The 18098-nt window shown below is 35.7% G+C and overlaps 1 protein-coding gene across 3 annotated transcripts in view; it reads right to left on the bottom strand.

Moving 5' to 3' along the window:
* Nucleotides 1-1299: 1299 nt before the first annotated feature.
* Nucleotides 1300-18098, bottom strand: part of LOC132358893 (sex comb on midleg-like protein 2) — a 68709-nt gene continuing 51910 nt past the window's right edge. Inside the window, exons 7-13 of one of the 3 annotated variants that reach the window (XM_059912150.1) lie at nt 14837-14963; nt 12542-12745; nt 11682-11822; nt 6636-6749; nt 5685-5939; nt 2525-2676; nt 1300-1428 (exon numbers count right to left, since the gene is read on the bottom strand). In XM_059912150.1, the coding sequence (XP_059768133.1) occupies nt 1300-1428; nt 2525-2676; nt 5685-5939; nt 6636-6749; nt 11682-11822; nt 12542-12745; nt 14837-14963 (1122 nt within the window). The remainder of the gene's footprint in view (nt 1429-2524; nt 2677-5684; nt 5940-6635; nt 6750-11681; nt 11823-12541; nt 12746-14836; nt 14964-18098) is intronic. The other 2 variants (XM_059912148.1, XM_059912149.1) reach the window with 2 other exon arrangements.

Genomic DNA, 18098 nt, shown 5'->3' with positions numbered 1-18098 from the left:
ACACCAAACTTATACAAAGTAATAACAATAAACATATAGCACCATTTCCCCTTGAAAGTTCTAACTTTAAAAATAAAGCCCAAAATGATAAGTCTGAATTAATGCATCTTCCAAAATTTAGCAGAATAAATGGCTCAGAACTAAGCAAATTAACTAGCAACATTGCATAGGACAGAGAACTTCCCTGTATGGAAACCAATCTATGGATTGTTTCTTATCCCCTGAAGACTAAGCTGAGAGGTACTAGTGATAGCAAATGATGCACATATATTTTTCAGAATAAAAACATCCAACTATATAAATAGTTCACCATTACCTCTGTGGCAGTGCAAAGTGCCATATTAAATTCAAAAAGAACAGATTTACTTGTTTGAATACCTACAGGTATAGAATAATATATAAATATGGTATAGTATCCATATGAAGAATAAACACAGACAATAAAATATATATATTTTAAAAATTTGGGCACAGGTGTCCTCATATAGAGATATGAGAAATGAATGCCTAGTTAAATGTCTAAGCTTAGAGAAAATATGTAAAGTTTTGAAATAATAGGTATTTCACTGAAAAATTTTAATCAGACTCCATCCAAACCACCCTTGTAGTAGTATAATATCTCCTGCATAAAACAACCATTCTATCTTACAATTGTTCGAAATTTATCAAAAACTGGTAAGAACACTTTATGAAAGTTTATAAGCTTGTTTTTTTTCTTTAAATATGAACAAACACAACATACAGAGAAATAATAACGAAAGGAAAATAATTTATATGGCTATTCCCTTTCCGGAAATTGGTAGAACACGAACAGAACATTGCAGTAACAGACATAAAATATTTGAAAAAGAGGTGATATCTACAGTTGCATCTTTAAATTCTTTTCTAAGGAAAACTTCTCATGGATTTTATTAGAGAGCCTGTCAGTCCCTGATACTTTCCCCTTTGGGATGTAGCTGTTTTGGTTTTATATATGAACATTAATCAAAATCAACGGTGTTTCTCTGTTTCCTGCATTAAGTATATTTGTAAACTGTACAATTAAATAATAAACTGTAAAGTGTAAAATAATAATAAGACATAAAGGACTGCCAAGTTGAATATGCTAATACTAACATGTTAATGTGTTTTAAAGAAGTAGACTGGACTTGCAATGTAGTTCTGCAATTCTGGATATAACGTAGTTTTACAGGAACCGTCTACAAAACAAAAACTGCTACGAGAATAAAAATACTTTTAAATTAAAAAGTTATCAAGACAATTGAAAATTATGTCTAATCTAAACTTATACATTTTTTTTCAATTATATTTTCCTTCTTTAAGTTTTTCAATATAGTAACATAACTTTAAGGCTGGCCCCAACTTCAGCCCCATATACTTCATCATCACATCACTTTTGAGTAGTAGCAGAGCCTTCCCATCAATCTCCTACAGAGAGAAAGAAATTATAATTACTAATACTGATTTCATGTTTTGTCACGTTACGTACATATAAGAACATGTAAAATAGGGAGCAGCTGTACATTCTCAATATATATTCTCTGAATATGCATTTATTTCCTGAAAACTATTAAAAATATAACTTATATGCGAAGCATCATTTGCAAATTTCTAAATTCACTTCAAATTTTAAGAAAAAGGAAATTTAACCCAGTATCTTTGAAAAGTGGCCTTAGCATCAAACTCTGATTTTAAATACTATATGTTGAATAAAATACCACGTATTTATGACAAAGGGTAGAAAACTGTGAACTGTAGAAATGAATTTCAGACAGTCATTAACTTTCTTAGAAAGGCTGGGAATATGAGTATATCAGCATTAATGCAAACTGTAAATGTGCTATACAGTGTTGTCATTATGTTGAAAGCTATTCAGTTAGTTGTGTGAAGCTAATTAGATACGAAAACTTATTACCGATTTTCTTACAATGTCAAAAAGGAATACATAGATATTTGGTCATGAATTTGATTTATTAGAAAAGACTATAAACATTATTTAACAGACACAAGGCATCCTCCTAAAATTATTTCCTTAATGAAGCAATTTATGTCGTGGAAGCATATTATTTGGTTTTCATGAGTTCCTATTTAAAATAAAGCTGCACTTAATCTTTTACAGTTACTGGATTCATCGGGCATCATAACAAGGAAGACACCCTGTCACAGCTGTGGTCACCCCTCCTACTCACGGTCCTGGGGCCGAGCAGGGAGCAGGTGGGGAGGAGGATCCTTGTAACTGTTGTTACAAAGGAGAAGACACCTGAGAGCGGCCATGCCGAATCATCTTCTCTTGAGAACTTGAAGACTTGTAGTATTTTAGGTACTCGGGTACCCATTTAAAGCACAGATCCAGCCTCCACCCTTTAAGGCTCTAACTTTGGGCAAAGTAAACTTTCTCGCATATGGAAAAATCAGTTGATAGGGTTCCCCCACCATCCACACTAATCAGTATCCAACTGAAGGGCCTGCACAGAGGTCATTCAAAGTCATTACGGCAGGAAAACCGGATCAAAAGATACATTACATGTTGCATGAAGAGGTCGGCGAGGGGGCCTGATATCTGAGGATCTTTATGTTTCATAAACTGTATCACTTCATCCACAGACCAGGTTGAAGGGTCCTTAGAGAAGCCTTGTTTCAGGACACTGGGGTCAGGTACAGCTATATAACTTGGAGCTTCAATGGGGGGAAAAAAGACAAATCATACTTGACCTGATCATTATCCTGAAAGAAGAGATGTTAGGTAGGGAGTAATTGTCTCATTCCTGGAACCTTCTGTGAAGTACCCCGGCATGGACCCAGGACTCCAAGATAAAATCCAGGGAAAGCCTAGTAAAGATGACCTGAGGATGGCTACTCAAGAATGTCCCACCTGACCTCCCCCAAACAACAAAAGCAGCTTCGGAAGACACCTTGCAGTTCCAAAGATCATAAAAGAGACTGAGCAATCCGAGGCCACTTTGGCCACAGGAAAATACAGCAAAAGATCTGTTACTTGGGTTAAATTAGGTTAATCTAAGCTAACTTACTGCTTTCTTACTTTAAATATTTCAAAGAATTTCTCTCAATCTTTCTCCTCTTGATATCTCCAAATTAGGTTTATTTTACTAGCTAACTGCAATGGAAATCCCCAGAATTTACAGTTTGATCATTGCTTAAATTTATTCACTTTAATGTATGCAATATGGATGGTTTTTAGCATCACTCTATTCTTTAAATTCCTGTCTCTCAAGCCTGATATGCTTACCTGAATTTTGAAGAAAACAAGATTATTTTGTGCTTAGCTAGGTCAGAAGTAACTTTAACATTATACTGAATGCCTCTTTCAAGTTTCACTGCATAGTAAGAGATATTTTGGTTGAAGGTTTATATGTTTAAAAAAGAAGTAACTAAGACATGAAACAATTCAAGTGCTCATACCTCAAAAAGTTATAGCTGTGCCGTTCACTACGTTGTATTGAAATTTCTTTGTGTCCAGACAGGTATTCATTTACTCAACCAGAGTGCTTGACTCTCTAAAGTTAGTGTATGATAAGAGAAGTGGGTTTTGTAATTTGCTAGGAGGATTTGTTTCTCTAAACAAGGACCGTCAATACAAATTTAATATTTTTGTATGTGTGAATTAGCCAAAAGTGCACCTTTTCTTTCCTATCCTCTGGGCTCTGGCCATTTTATGGGTATTTTGAGTATTCACCCAGGGAAAGGGCAAAGAAAATCAGAAGATAAAAGAACTCACAATGGTAAATTTTACTTATTTTCTTTTTAAATAGCGTAACTTTGATATGAAATAAAAACTCTTTAGTAAAATCTATCCTACTTTCTACTTGTCAGAGATAAAAATGTTGGTCTACCAAGAAATGCTGCTGGGCTGTATCAACCCAAGTAAAAACGATGATGGTATAGACCATGCCATGCCTAAGGCATTCTAACAATCTAGACAGAAAAGTCTTCTCCTTTAACTCAAAACAGACTCAATTTAATACTTAAAAAACTACTGGCAAGGCTAACCATACCTCTAAATTAACTTATATTTGTGTGGGATTTTTGGTTTCTGTCATCAGAATCTGGTATAGTTATGTTTTGAATAACATATAACTACTTTTACGGATTACTACAAATAAACTATATGTAAAGATATGATTTCTGGTATAAAACTATAATTTTATATTAAAAATAAAACAGGGGTTTCCCTGGTGGCGCAGTGGTTAAGAATCCGCCTGTCAATGCAGGGGACATAGGTTCGAGCCCTGGTCCAGGAAGATCCCACATACCCCGGAGCAACTAAGCCCTTGCACCACAACTACTGAGCCTGCGCTCTAGAGCCCGCGAGCCACAACTACTGAGCCTACATGCCTAGAGCCCATGCTCCGCAACAAGAGAAGCCACCGCAATGAGAAGCCCGCGCACCGCAAGAAAGAGTAGCCCCCGCTCGCCGCAACCAGAGAAAGCCCGCGTGCAGCAACGAAGACCCAACACAGCCAAAAATAAAATAAATAAAATAAATAAATTTATTTTAAAAATTTAAAAAATAAAAAATTTAAAAAATAAAAATAAAACAACCGTGAGCTCATCTATTTCTAATCTATCATGGAAAATAATTTAATTGGGCCCACATCTTCCAAACAATCAGAGAAGGCTATGAACATTATTTTAGTGTTATTCAAATAATTACATGAAATAAAAAATTATGTGAAAAATAATCAAAGTCCAGTCATGCTCTTCTCCTTAATGGCTCTGTCTCATATACACTAGGAGATCAGAAGGCCTGTCTTCATAAACTCATATATTGTGAAAATATCTAAAAATTCAGGGTACATTACCCCTTTATAAAATGAACATCTATCTTCAGTCTCTCTACAAAAATCACTCCAAAACCAGAGACAATCTACACGGAGTAGGAGATGGGGGTGACGATATTAAATGTATCACAGCATGTGTACAGTGCAGTTGCCCATAGATAATATCCATTATGAAAGGCAGGGGAGTTAGTTGATTCCTACTTCCTTTACTCCTCAACCTTGCCTAGATGCCTATCTGGTGACAAAAGACAAAACACTTATTCCCCCCACCACAGCACCCTTAACCCTTTTAAAAGGGTACAGGATAGTAGCTATCTTTGCACATGGAAGGCTGCTCTGGCTCTTTCCAAATGAAGAGTAGGATACTGTCCTGTTTATACATATCATGTTCTCCTGGGGGGTCTGAGGGAACGACTGGGAGTGTGGAAAATGGGGAAATGGCTGCAGCAACAGGATGCCAGAGCCTAGATCTGGGAACCACACACAGGCTGGGGCCAGGAAAGGTCTCAATAGGGACAAGGAAGAGAGTACGTCAGAAAGAAGAGGGAGTGCATCCTTCCAGGCCTCAGAGTCATGCGAGGGTTGTGAGTCCAGGCAGTAACCAAGGAAATGATAAATTACAATGGATGGAAAAGCACTAAACTGCGAAGTCTCCATCAGAAACATGGTTGGTGATCCAGATTCCCAGAAATAGTTCTGTAATGCCATGAGGATTAGAGCATGTGTAGCAGCTTGGCCCTGAAAATGATGTGAAGGGGAGGACTCGACCTCCTCACTTTTGGCACTTTCTCCAATGCGATAAACTCTCAGGGGATGTTGTGGGGCATGGAAACCTTAAGGGGAAAGACAAACACACTGGCTGAGAATCACTGTTTTTGAATATACCTTCACTTTTCCTCTGCTTCTGGAATGTAACTTCATGGTGACCGCTCTTGGAAGATGATTTGGTCCCCACCAGTGTTGAACTCGAGGTGCATGGCACACTTTGAAAAACACTCCTGGAGACTGGAGTATGAGTGCTTACAGGACTTCTGCTGGCAGGATTCAAAGAACTTGCTGGATTTAGTGGTGAGTTCTTGGACTCTTCAGAAAGCATTTCCCCTTTGGGCATGCCATTTCCCTCAGCAGATAATACTTCTTCTACAAGAAAAAAAGACAAAGGCAATAAGAAAAAAGACAAAGGCAATTATCTTCAACAGACTTACAGCTCGAATACTATTAAAAGGTCAAAAATCCCCTAACTGCCAACAACAGTTCACTTAAGCCATACTATACTGAACCACAAACCTCTAACACAAAGCACATGGCCATCCCTTTCTTGGTGTTTATAGTAATGGACACTGTCCTGAAATCCAAATTGATTCTAATGACATCACCTATTTTTCTCATGGCAACTAACCCTTGCCAGTCTTGCCACCAAGACTATGAACACCTCACTAAAGCATTTATTTTTAGGAATGCAGTTCTTCACAACTCTTTGTTACAATATGATCACACAGTTGGTTTCTAACATTTGCTTACTCCTTGGGCACTTATTAAAACTTTCACTGGAGAAATGTACTAGGTTTTTCTATTCCTCTTTCTATCAGCTTTTAGCAATACAAAGCCAAATGGAAAATACGCCTATAACTGTTTTTCTTTAATCTAAGGAGAAATGACAACTGTGCACTTCTGAAGGGAATGAAGTGCTCAACAAAGCTGCCAAAGTAGCAGCCTAACTGCCAAACTGATTTGGGGGAATATACTCCCCTACTTCCAGCATCAACACTCAAGAGCATATAAGTGATAGAAGAGTGACTTTTCTCCCCAATCTTGCAACATGTAAATACTATTTACCTTCAGAGGCATGCACCTTTGTTTTGGGGAGCTTAGGAGAGAGAGGAGCAACATAAGGCAGAGGTTGCTGAGAAGGTCGTTTGGTGCTTTTCTTTTCTGTTGTATCTTCTTTTACTGTTTTCAAAAAAAGAAATGTCTGTTATAACTAATTAATATACTCAAGCGTTTTCATATCATCAGCATAAAACACTTTTGTTTCTAAATCATTTGCCTACTATAACTTCATCAATAATTTATCGATTATTTATGAACAAGATGTGTTCATTTCATCCTATTAAATATTTCAGTGATATTATATTCAAGGGTTAAAGGCATTATGTCTAGGCTTCATTTATTCTAGGGTCATCACATCTTTCTAACTCTCTCAGGCCAACAGTGAGGCAACCAATTGTAATGTGTCTAAAAAGACCTGGGAAAATCGCTCCCATGAGCAAGAAAAGTTAAGAATTCAGAGAAGTTAAAGAGAGGATAGGGTACAATGAACACTCCATTTTACAGGCAACAATCCTGGCCTAGGGGTACCCTTACAACAATTCTACTGCTTACTTATCATTCACCCAAATGCATTTCTTCCTAAAGGACCACACTTTAAGGCATAATCCTGAAAGTAAAGACATTTCAATTTATTAATTACACTATTACACTATATTAGACTACATTACACTACATTATCGATCGATATTTTGATTTAATCTCCAACTAAAAGGAAAAATAAAGTGCAATAGAAATCTATAAAGTAGGATAACAGACCTCCAGAGAGAAGAAAGACTGCAATGAGAAAGTACCAAAGTCAAACTTCATCTAGTTCAAAATGGCTGGGGGCCAGGCATGCCTCTCAAAGTCGTCTGATGAGCAATCTTTAGCCATCCAGTTACTGACTGATTACTAATGAGTCTAAGAGAGCTCTCACCATTTGATTTTATTTTTAATCATCAACTACAAAACCAACGGGCAAAACATACTTCAGTGAATGAGAGATATTTCTACAATTCGGACAGTTAAATTCTAAGAAGAGAAATAATTGACTTTTTTCATACCCATTTAATGATACAGAAAATTGGAGTACTAAAATATACAGTTTCTAAAGTTTTCTATACATATTTACCTCAGAATCATAGCAAGATCAGAAAAAGTCTTTACTTATCTTTTACTTGTAATATTATAATACTTTCTTTATGAAAAGTTTATGAAGCTGGTATATGGTCTACTATCTGGGGTTGATACAAACATAAAATTGATTCTTGACTTCTGCTTCTGGGTATCGTAGTGAGCTCAGGCATGAAATTGTTCCTGCAGAGATAACTAGAAAAAGCCAGATAATTTACAAAGTACTTCATAGAGAAGTCATCATAGAGAAGCAACTTCCAGGATGACTGATTAAGGACTTCAGAAAATCCACTCCTTCATAAAAATAATGACAGCACTGGCAAAATTAACTTTTTCAAAATTCTGGACGTTAACTAAAGGATTACAACAACCCAAAAAGCATTTATTCAAGAAAAATGGCTGAATCTCAGAAAGAACAACAAATTCTGTGGCATTTTAGCTTCCCTAATATAATCCCATTCACCCCAGTTTTGCAGCAGCCTTGCAAACCAACAGCTTCGCAACTACAGTAGCTGTGAAAGCCAGCAGCCAGCCTAGCACTGGAGGGGGCACAAAGGATTTGGAACTCTCCAAAAGCTCCACCCCCAGAGAACTGTCACTATTTGATCAATCTTGCAGCTCACTGAAAACCTCTGATCTCTGGGCTTGTTTTATTTGACCTAAATCAGAGCCTGCTCTGTGTAAACAGCCCTATCCAAAGCACTGGTCAAAAACCAAACCAAAACCAAACCAAAAAACCCACAACAATGGCAATTGTTTAACACTGCAGCTCCCAGAGGTAGTATTACCAGTTGGGGCTGACAAGAAGCTGACCAAGAAGCTTAAAAGGAAAAACTGGAGAATGAGATGTCCATGAGGGGACTCTGAAAAGCACTGAGATATTCCTGGGAATCTAGAAGGCCATATGTATGTACATGGTTGTATGAATGCTCAGGAAAGACTTTAGAAGGCCCTAATCTTTCATTTTTTGCTGACCTTGAAGCCCTGCACAAAGCAGATTTGTAAACTGTCTCCTGGAATGTTCAAGGTAAGTCCCAACACACACTAAGAACCCCTTGGCAAAGGCCGGGAGACATACTGGTTCCAGGCACTTAAGAAAATCCCTGTCCAATTATTAGCTGACCACTAAGCTAAGTGAACAGACTTCAGTAGCCACATATAACAAAATTAGACCTGGAAAAGTCATTAAATTAGTCCAGGAGAGTCACTAAAAATCCAAACAGCACCAGCAACAACAACAGAGCCTAGGAAGGGGGAGGGAACCTAATTTTCAGAGTTGCTGCATTATATTACTTTTAAATTTCAATTAAAAAATTAGGAGACATGCAAAGAAGAGGAAAGTATGACCCATACACAGGGGGGAAAAAGTCAACAGAAACTGCCTCTGAGGAAGCCCAGACACTGGACTTACTAAGCAAAGATATCAAGTCAGTTATTTTATATATGTTTAAAGAACTTAAAAAAAAATCATGTCTAAAGAACTAAAGGAAAGTATAAGAACAATGTCTCACACTATCGATAAAGTGATAAAAATTATAAAAAGAACCAAATAGAAATTCAGGACTTGAAAAGTATAATAAATGAAATTTAAAAAAAAAAAAAAACCCTAGAGGGGCTCAACAGCAGATGTGAATTAGCAGAAGAAAGAATCACCAAATTTTTTAAGAGGTCAATTGAGATTATATAGTCTGAGGAACAGAAAAAAAAAAGAGAGAGAGAGAGAGAAAAAAATGAACAGACTTCAGAGACCTGTGGGACACCATCAAGCATGCCACAATAAACATAATGGGAGAGTCCTGGAAGGAGAGGACAGAGAGAGTAAGGAGCAAAAAGACTATCTGAAGAAATAATGTCTAAAAGCTTCCCAACTTTAATGCAAAACATTAATCTGCATAATCCAAAAAGCACAAGAATCTCCAGTTATAAATGCAAAGATATCCACACCTAGAGTCAAACCACCAAAAGCAAAAGACAAAGAGAATCTTGAAATCAGCAAGAGAAAAGCAAATCATCACATACAAAGGAGCCTCAATAAGATTAGCAACTGACTTCTCATCAGAAACTACACAGGCTAGAAGGAAGTGGGATGGCATATTCAAAGCACTGAAACAAAAAGATGGTCAACCAAGAATTCTATATCTAGCAAAACTAATCTTTAAAAACTGAAGGAGAAAATAGGAAATTCTCCATAAAGAAAGACTGAGAGAATTCCTCACTTGTAGAGAGCTACCCTATAAGAGATACTAGAGAGACTCCTTCAAGTTGAAATGAAAATAGAGAATAACTTAAATCCACATTTAAAAAAAAAATAAACAGTACCAGTAAATATATTTGTGTTTATAACTCTTTTCTTCTCCTTTCTCATTTAAAAGACAACTACATAAAGCAATAATTATAGGGCTTCCCTGGTGGCGCAGTGGTTAAGAATCTACCTGCCAATGCAGGGGACACAGGTTCAAGCCCTGGTTCGGGAAGATCCCACATGCCGCGGAGCAGCTAAGCCCGTGCACCACAACTATTGAGCCTGCGCTCTAGAGCCCGCAAACCACAACTACTGGAGCCCGCAAGCCACAACTACTGAAGCCCACGTGCCTAGAGCCCGTGCTCCGCAACAAGAGAAGCCACTGCAATGAGAAGCCCATACACCACAACTAAGAGTAGCCCCCGCTCGCCGCAACTAGAGAAAGCCCACACGCAGAAACGAAGACCTGATGCAGCCAAAAATAATAAATAAATAAAATAAATAAATTTATTTTTTTTAAAAAGCCGTAATTATAAAACTGTATTTGGGAGCTTATAATGTATAAAATATAATTTGTATGACAATAATAGCACAAAGAAGTGGGCAGAAAACAAAACTATGCTGGAGCAAAGTTTTGGCATAACATTAAAATTAAGTTGGTATTAATCCAAACTGGATTGTTTTAAATTAAGATGTTAATTGTAATCCCCAAGGCAACTAACTAAGAAAATAACTCAAAAAAATAGTAAAAAGAACAAGGAAAATAAAATGGTACACAAGAAAACATCTACTTAAAACAAAAGAAGGCAGTGATGGAGGAAAAGACTAGCCCCACCCCCCCCAAAAAAAGAGAGACATAAAGAATGGTAGATGTAAGTCCTACCTTATCAGTAATTAAATTAAATGTACATGAAATAAACACTCCAGTAAAAAATTAGATTGGCAGAATGGATTTTTTTTTAAAGTTGTATTACAAACTTACTACACTTTAAATTCAAACACACAAATAGGTTGAAAGTACAAGGATGGGAAAAAATATACCATACAGACAGTACTTAAAAGAGGACTGAGGGGGCTTCCCTGGTGGCGCAGTGGTTAAGAATCCGCCTGCCAACGCAGGGGACACAGGTTCGAGTCCTGGTCCAGGAAGATCCCACATGCTGCGGAGCAACTAAGCCCGTGCGCCACAACTACTGAGCCCGCGCTCTGGAGCCCGCAAGCCACAACTACTGAAGCCTGCACGTCTAGAGTCCGTGCTCTGCAACAAGAGGAGCCACCACAATGAGAAGCCCGTGCACCACAACGAAGAGTAGCCCCCGATCGCCACAACTAGAGAAAGCCCATGCGTAGCAACGAAGCTCCAACGCCGCCAAAAATAAATAAATACATAAATAAATTTTAAAAAACAAAGAAACCCCACAATGATACACCTTTCAGGTTTTGATTCTCAAGTTAATTATGAATTCAATAAGAAATTACTTTTCCACTTTGAATGAACAAAAACTATATATTATACATGTCTAATTAGTTCACTGTGGCTAAAAGGTTTACTTTGAGGAAGACACAGGAAAAACTGAATTATATAAGATTCTCAAGTTAATGTAGACTCTAATATAAAATAGAAGCACAGTATAAAATTTTACATTTTCTCTTATCTGATTTATTTTGATCATGCTCTGCAGGACTATGACCATTACCTCTGTAAGAGCTAAAAGGCTGGCTACTCAAAAGGTTATCACACTGCAGGCTGTGGCACAAGGTCTCAAGAAAGCGAAGAGCAAATGATGCACTGTTCACTGGAGGGAGCTGGATGGAATGAGTTTCCCCATCAAAGGAGGCTATTATAGGGAAGAAAAGATGTCAGAGTTACATCACAGAAAGATGAGAACCACATCAACAAAAATAAAAGCCATCAATTTAGGAAATGTATTATAAATCTAATGTGTGGTTTTTGTAATTTATAAAGGAATAATCTTAAATTATAAAAGTTCCTCTCATTCAAACACAATAGTCTGAACTAGTAAAAGCATTCTCATTTAAAAATATTCATAAAGTAAACAACAACAACAGAAACCCACTGATGTACAATAGTTCCTGCTCTTCCAAACATTCCATGGGTACAAATGCAGTATCTGATCATACAATCATGAAAGCCATGTGTATCTTACCTCTTACTCACTTCTTGAATCACATTTTTATTTAGAGATTCTTACAGATTAGTCTGTTTTCTAAAAAAATTAAAATATATTAAGCTCACTTTATCTATAGTGAGCTTAATATAGCAGGTAAAAGGAAAAATCTGTACCTCTTACCTCAATATACAGCATTACTCTGACATTATTTGTCTATATTGAAAGTTAAACTTTCCAAACCAGGGTTAAAAGTCTATAAACATATAATTATTATACATATTCTATTACATTAATATAATATTCAAATATTATAGTTAACAGAATATAAATTTATAAAATAATCTATGTATTATAAAATCCTTGCCTTCTTGAAACCTACAAACAAATTAGGGAATAAAACCTCATAAAGGATTAGATGAGCATACCGGTTATCACTTCTCCTCCACGATGATCTGGCTTAAGGAATCCAAAAACAGTCTTACTTTGAATGGCACAATCCACGCAGGCCTGCACCGTCCGCCGGAGCACCACATTGACAGGGCCTGGGCCAAAGTGGTCGGGCAGCTGCTGGATTTTCGTCTGATCCAGGTGAGGGCCACAGTTTCCATGTTTGTTTACATAGACACAGACTTGATGAAAAATGTGTATTATATAGATATAACAAACAATGAGATTGGTTAGAAGGAACATAAACACTACATAATCAATCACTATATATCCCATTAGCCACGCTTCACTCAAAGAGAACCTAAACATAGTTACTATCGGTGATCCTTTCTGCTACCTAAAAATATATATGTAAATATATTTTCACATTTTGTAAATATATTAAATCTAGAAATAAATAATCCAAATGCTTATTCCATTTTCTAGAATTCTGCCCAAACTGATTATAATAAAAACAATACAAGTTTTAGTAGCATCACAAAACAATTCTTCACACATTCTCAGATTATATAAAATGGCTTAAAGACAAGAATATTTTCACTTTTTAACAGTAATCACACTATAAGAATTTTCTTTCAAAACTGGTCATATTAGCACACTCCTTTTGGACTGAATTTATTTTAAATCAACAATATTGCACTCTCATTATATAGTATTTTCTAAAGTAACCAAATAATTTCAGATATGTGTCACAGTAAGTTCTAATGACCTAGAGAAATTTTTTTCATTAATTTTTAAGAAAATAAAAATGTTCTTTATATACATGCTGAGGTTCACGGAAGAAAATTTTAAAAATAAATGCTTTCCTTCGTATAATAAAAGCATTTAGAATTTAGAAGCAAATAATCTATAATCACAATCAGTCAAGTTTCTATAATTTTTCTTCACTGAGAATCAACAAATACAAATTAACACACAACGTAATATGATTATTAACAAACAGAAAATATATTGTCCCCCTAAATCAAGAGGCACATTATTTTTATCCACTACTCAATATATTGCAAAATTTTCATGTATACAGTCTATATTTAGTACAATAAAAACCCATTAATCTCACTTTCACTATGTTGAAATATATAATTAAGCTTTGTGGCAATAGCCAGAGGAAGGATGGACTCTGTCACAGAAATGAAACACCTATTAAAAACTTAACCTGAGGTGCTGATGGCATGGACAAAGTTCTACTGAACACAAGTGAGCTAAACAAGGATTTCAATGTTTATACTCGTTTAGCTAGGCTCCCCTCCTAATGGACTAAAAATCAGAAATAATAAAGAGACAAAATGAGGTATGTTACGGGCTTCCCCGGTGGTGCAGTGGTTAAGAATCCACCTGCCAATGCAGGGGACACGGGTTCGAGCCCTGGTCTGGGAAGATCCCACATGCCGCGGAGCAACTAAGCCCATGCACCACAGCTACTGAGCCTGCACTCTGGAGCCCGTGCTCCACAACAAGAGAAGAAACCACTGCAACGAGAAGCCTGTGCACCGCAACAAAGAGTAGCCCCCGCTCGCCAAAACTAGAGAAAACCCACGCGCAGCAACAAAGACCCAACACAGCCAAAAAAAAAAAGGGGGGGGGTATGTTACAATAATCATTTTTAAAGTGATTTCTATTTCAAAAAATTAAATTAAATTATAATTTCTTTTTAATAAGAAAAGAAAAATTGAGGGGAAAAGTCCAAGGAACAGAAGAATGTAAGAGAGATAATTAAGGGTCTAGGAGAGGGAGCAAAAAAACTTGCTTTAAAAAACAGGAAAGGAATAAGGAAATTTGCAGGAAATGACAAATAAAAGGGACTGATTAGTTTGGGTGTCTGTCATTTCACACTCTTCACATAGCAAAGAACAATTTAAAGTCATCATGCCCCCTGACAGGCAAGGATCTGTGAAAATTTTATAAGGCATTAAAATAAGGTTTGAGGTACCTTAAAAATACATGAAAAACAAAAAAGACAAATTGTGAAATGAGATAATGGGAAAACAAGAATAGATTTGACAATAATGTAAATTTTATAAATCTTACCAAGAGGGATAAAATATCTTAAGGGTGTTGAATTTTCAAGTGACTTATGTATTTAAACAGATTGTTTTTCCTTGACATCAAAATGAACAATCAGAATTTCAAAATATTTTAATATGAAAAATGCTAAAAGAAATGTTTACTATCATCTTTTTTCCCTCTTATTTTATTTCCAAGACTTCAAAGACACTGAAAATAATACAACAAAAGATAACTAATTTTATACTCTTTTAAAAATATTAATTTACCTGTAGACATCACTATTTTAGATGACCCAGCAACAGCATCCTTATCATATGAAGCACCACGACGTTCTCTGGTCAGCGTACTGAGAGGAGCTGAAGATGTGGAACATACAACAGGAATACATTTTTCCTGTTAAAAAAAAAAATTCCTAGATAAGGAGGTCATAAAATTATTGGCATCACTGGTTCACAAATGATCAGTTGTCTGAAGTCCTCTGGGTTGGAAATCTCTGTGTCACAAACTGCAGTACTTTTCAAACTGTGCTCCTAAGAGGGGCCCATAAGCTGGTCAGGTAGGAGAGGAAGAGACCAAGAGGCTGGGATTCCCAATGCTACCCCCTGTTCCAACTAGTCACACTTTAGCCAAAATAATTCACTCTGTAAAACTTGTTTTATTTTTTATTTTTTTTGAGGTTCCCAGTAAGTTTTTTACACTGCTAAAGTAGTTTGGAAATCTAATCCAGCAATCCATCAGATGAGGGTGGGGGACCTCAACAAGGCAGAGGACAAAGTTTGTCTTCAGAAAGCAGTCACTCATCTGGGTTTTTACCATATCTAGCCTGAATTTCTCCATATTACATACAATAATTTTGACAAAATTGTAAGTGGCTTGCTAAAGTCCATACAAAATTATGCCTATTGTATGTAAGAACCAAATGTCTTCTGGGTATTGTTAACATCACTAGTGTTTTGTTTATTTTACATCAACTCTTGGGGTTTTCTAGGAGCTATCTTCAAACACAACTCTTCAGTATCAGAGAAGGGGATCTTGTGCCTAGAAAAGGTAATAATAGAAGATATTTTAAAAGGCAGGGAAAAAGGAGAAAAAAACAAACACTCTGTTGTCGGATTTTTCTTTATTTGTTTAAATTAGTGACTGTCATTTGGGTTCACAGTACCTTAGTAAATTATTTTGAAAATACTAAATTACAATTATTGTGTCAATATATTCCCGTTCTTTCAGTATTTTAAAAATCTAACATCTAAACCCTTTGACTTATGACATACCAAAATAGTGTGTTTGCACTAACAATGTAAATTGAATAGTTATTTGGAAAATATGCTTCCATACTTCCATACTTCTAGAATGCTTAAGGAAGGGAAGAAAATAATTGACAAAGGAGAGTACAGCAAGAACAATTCCTACTCTAGTTCAAAGAGTTGAATCTTCATCTTTTTATGATGAAATAATGAAGCTAAAAAAGATGAAGGTGAATTGAAATGCTTCTTTTGCAACAAAAAAGTTTATTATCAAAAAAATTACATTATCTTTCCCTTGCCCCTCCTCACCACCATACAACAATATTTTCAAAAAGATTTCTTTAAAATTGTCAAATCAGCATTGGAATTATTTGAAAGTAAAAGAATGAAGAGAAACTTTCTGGAGTTATCATATCTTGACCATATACCAGCTAATCACAAAGACTTTTTTCAGCAACTGGAAAATATGTACTAAATATATGCATCAATGACACCCTTGATACATTTTAATTTTTAAAATGCATTTAAAATAAATGATTTGCCTTTAAATTTCATTAACTTTCCTTAAGTTTATACAGTTTATTTTTTAAAAATATTTATTTATTTATGTGGTTGCACCGGGTCTTAGTTGTGGCAGGAGGGCTCCTTAGTTGTGGCTTTCCAGCTCCTTAGTTGTGGCAGGCGGGCTCCTTTAGTTGCGGCTCGAGGGCTCCTTAGTTGTGGCATGTGAACTCTTAGTTGCGGCATGCATGTGGGATCTAGTTCCCTGACCAGGGATTGAACCCAGGCCCCCTGCATCGGGAGTGCGGAGACTTAACCACTGCGCCACCAGGGAAGTCCCCTTATATAATTTATTTTTAATTTAAAAAATGTCAGCTGCTAAGAATTTACATTAGAATAATCTGCTTATTTGATTTTTTCAATATTTATGATTTTATATTTGAAAAATATTCAGTTTTATTGACTTTTCATTTTTATTTTATAAATTTTGAATGCCTTTTAAAATAAAATACCAATATTAATGTAAGTTTTTTAAATCAAAATGGTATTGTCATTTTGCTCCATACTGCAAACATTAGTTGTAACAAAATAGAAACGTTATATATATTGATATCAGGTGGCTGAACTCAGAAATGTTTAAGGTAATACTGCTGAAATTTAATTCAGTTCTAACAGATCTAGAGAGATTCTATGTCTTTATATTTAGAGTGTATTTCTTGTAGACAGGATGTATTTGGATCTTTTAAAAAATCCATTTTGATAATCTCTGTCTTCTAATTGAAAAGTTTAGTTTACTAATTTTTAAAGTAATTATTAATAAGTTTGGGTCTGGGTCTACCATTTATTATTTGTTTTCTGTTTGTTTCCTCTGTGTTTTGTTCCTCTGTCTTACTTTCCTCTTTTTTGTTGTTGTTGATTACTTGAATAGTCCTTAGAATTCCATTTTAATTTTCCTATTGGCTTTTTAGCTATATTTCTTTGCATTTGTATTTTTACAATATGCTCTGGGAGTTTCAATGTACAATCCACATAAAGTTAATATTGTACTACTTAACAGAAAATGTTGAAACCTTGCAATGCTACAAATCCATATCCCCCACCCCTAAGCCTTTATACTATAATTTTTTTATGTATTATATCTATGTATGCTATAAACCCCACAAGACTGTATTGTATTATAATCATTGCTTTAAATAGTCCTATTTTTATAAAGAAATTAAGAGGAAAAAAGCAAAAAGAAAGTCATTAGTATTTGCCTAGAGATAACTTCCTTCAGCATTTCTTATAGTGTTTTTCTGCCAGTGATGAATTTTTTGTATGCTTTTACCTGAAAACGTCTTTAGTTCTTCATTCTTGAAGAGTATGTTTGCTGAATATAGAATTTCGTATAACACCCCTCCTCCTATGTGTATTCCCCCCAACCACAGTCTGTCTGCTTCCATTCATTCTCCAGTGTCTTCGGGTAGCTGCTTTGTCTATTATTTCCAGGTTTTAGAGTTGTTTTCTTTGGGGGAGAGTCAGCTAGGTAGGATGTGACTTTAGCATCACTGAATTTATCACACTGATTTCCCCCTCACCCCCATTTTACTGAGGTATAATCTATGTACAGTAAAATTCACTTCGCATTGATTTTTAAAGTATACGGAGTTTTAAATAAACTGGCTCGAACATAAATACACCCATGCGGTATTTTCAATGTGGTTTTGAAGAGGTCGAACACTATTCAGTTTTAAATTTATCCAAGAAAAGAAATAACAATCTTGATTGTTACACAGGCCTTAAA

The sequence above is a fragment of the Balaenoptera ricei genome, unplaced genomic scaffold (assembly GCF_028023285.1).
Source record: "Balaenoptera ricei isolate mBalRic1 unplaced genomic scaffold, mBalRic1.hap2 scaffold_528, whole genome shotgun sequence".
Lineage (NCBI taxonomy): Eukaryota > Metazoa > Chordata > Mammalia > Artiodactyla > Balaenopteridae > Balaenoptera > Balaenoptera ricei.
Note: the sequence above shows the minus strand (reverse complement) of the source record. Positions and strands in the feature narration are given on the sequence as shown.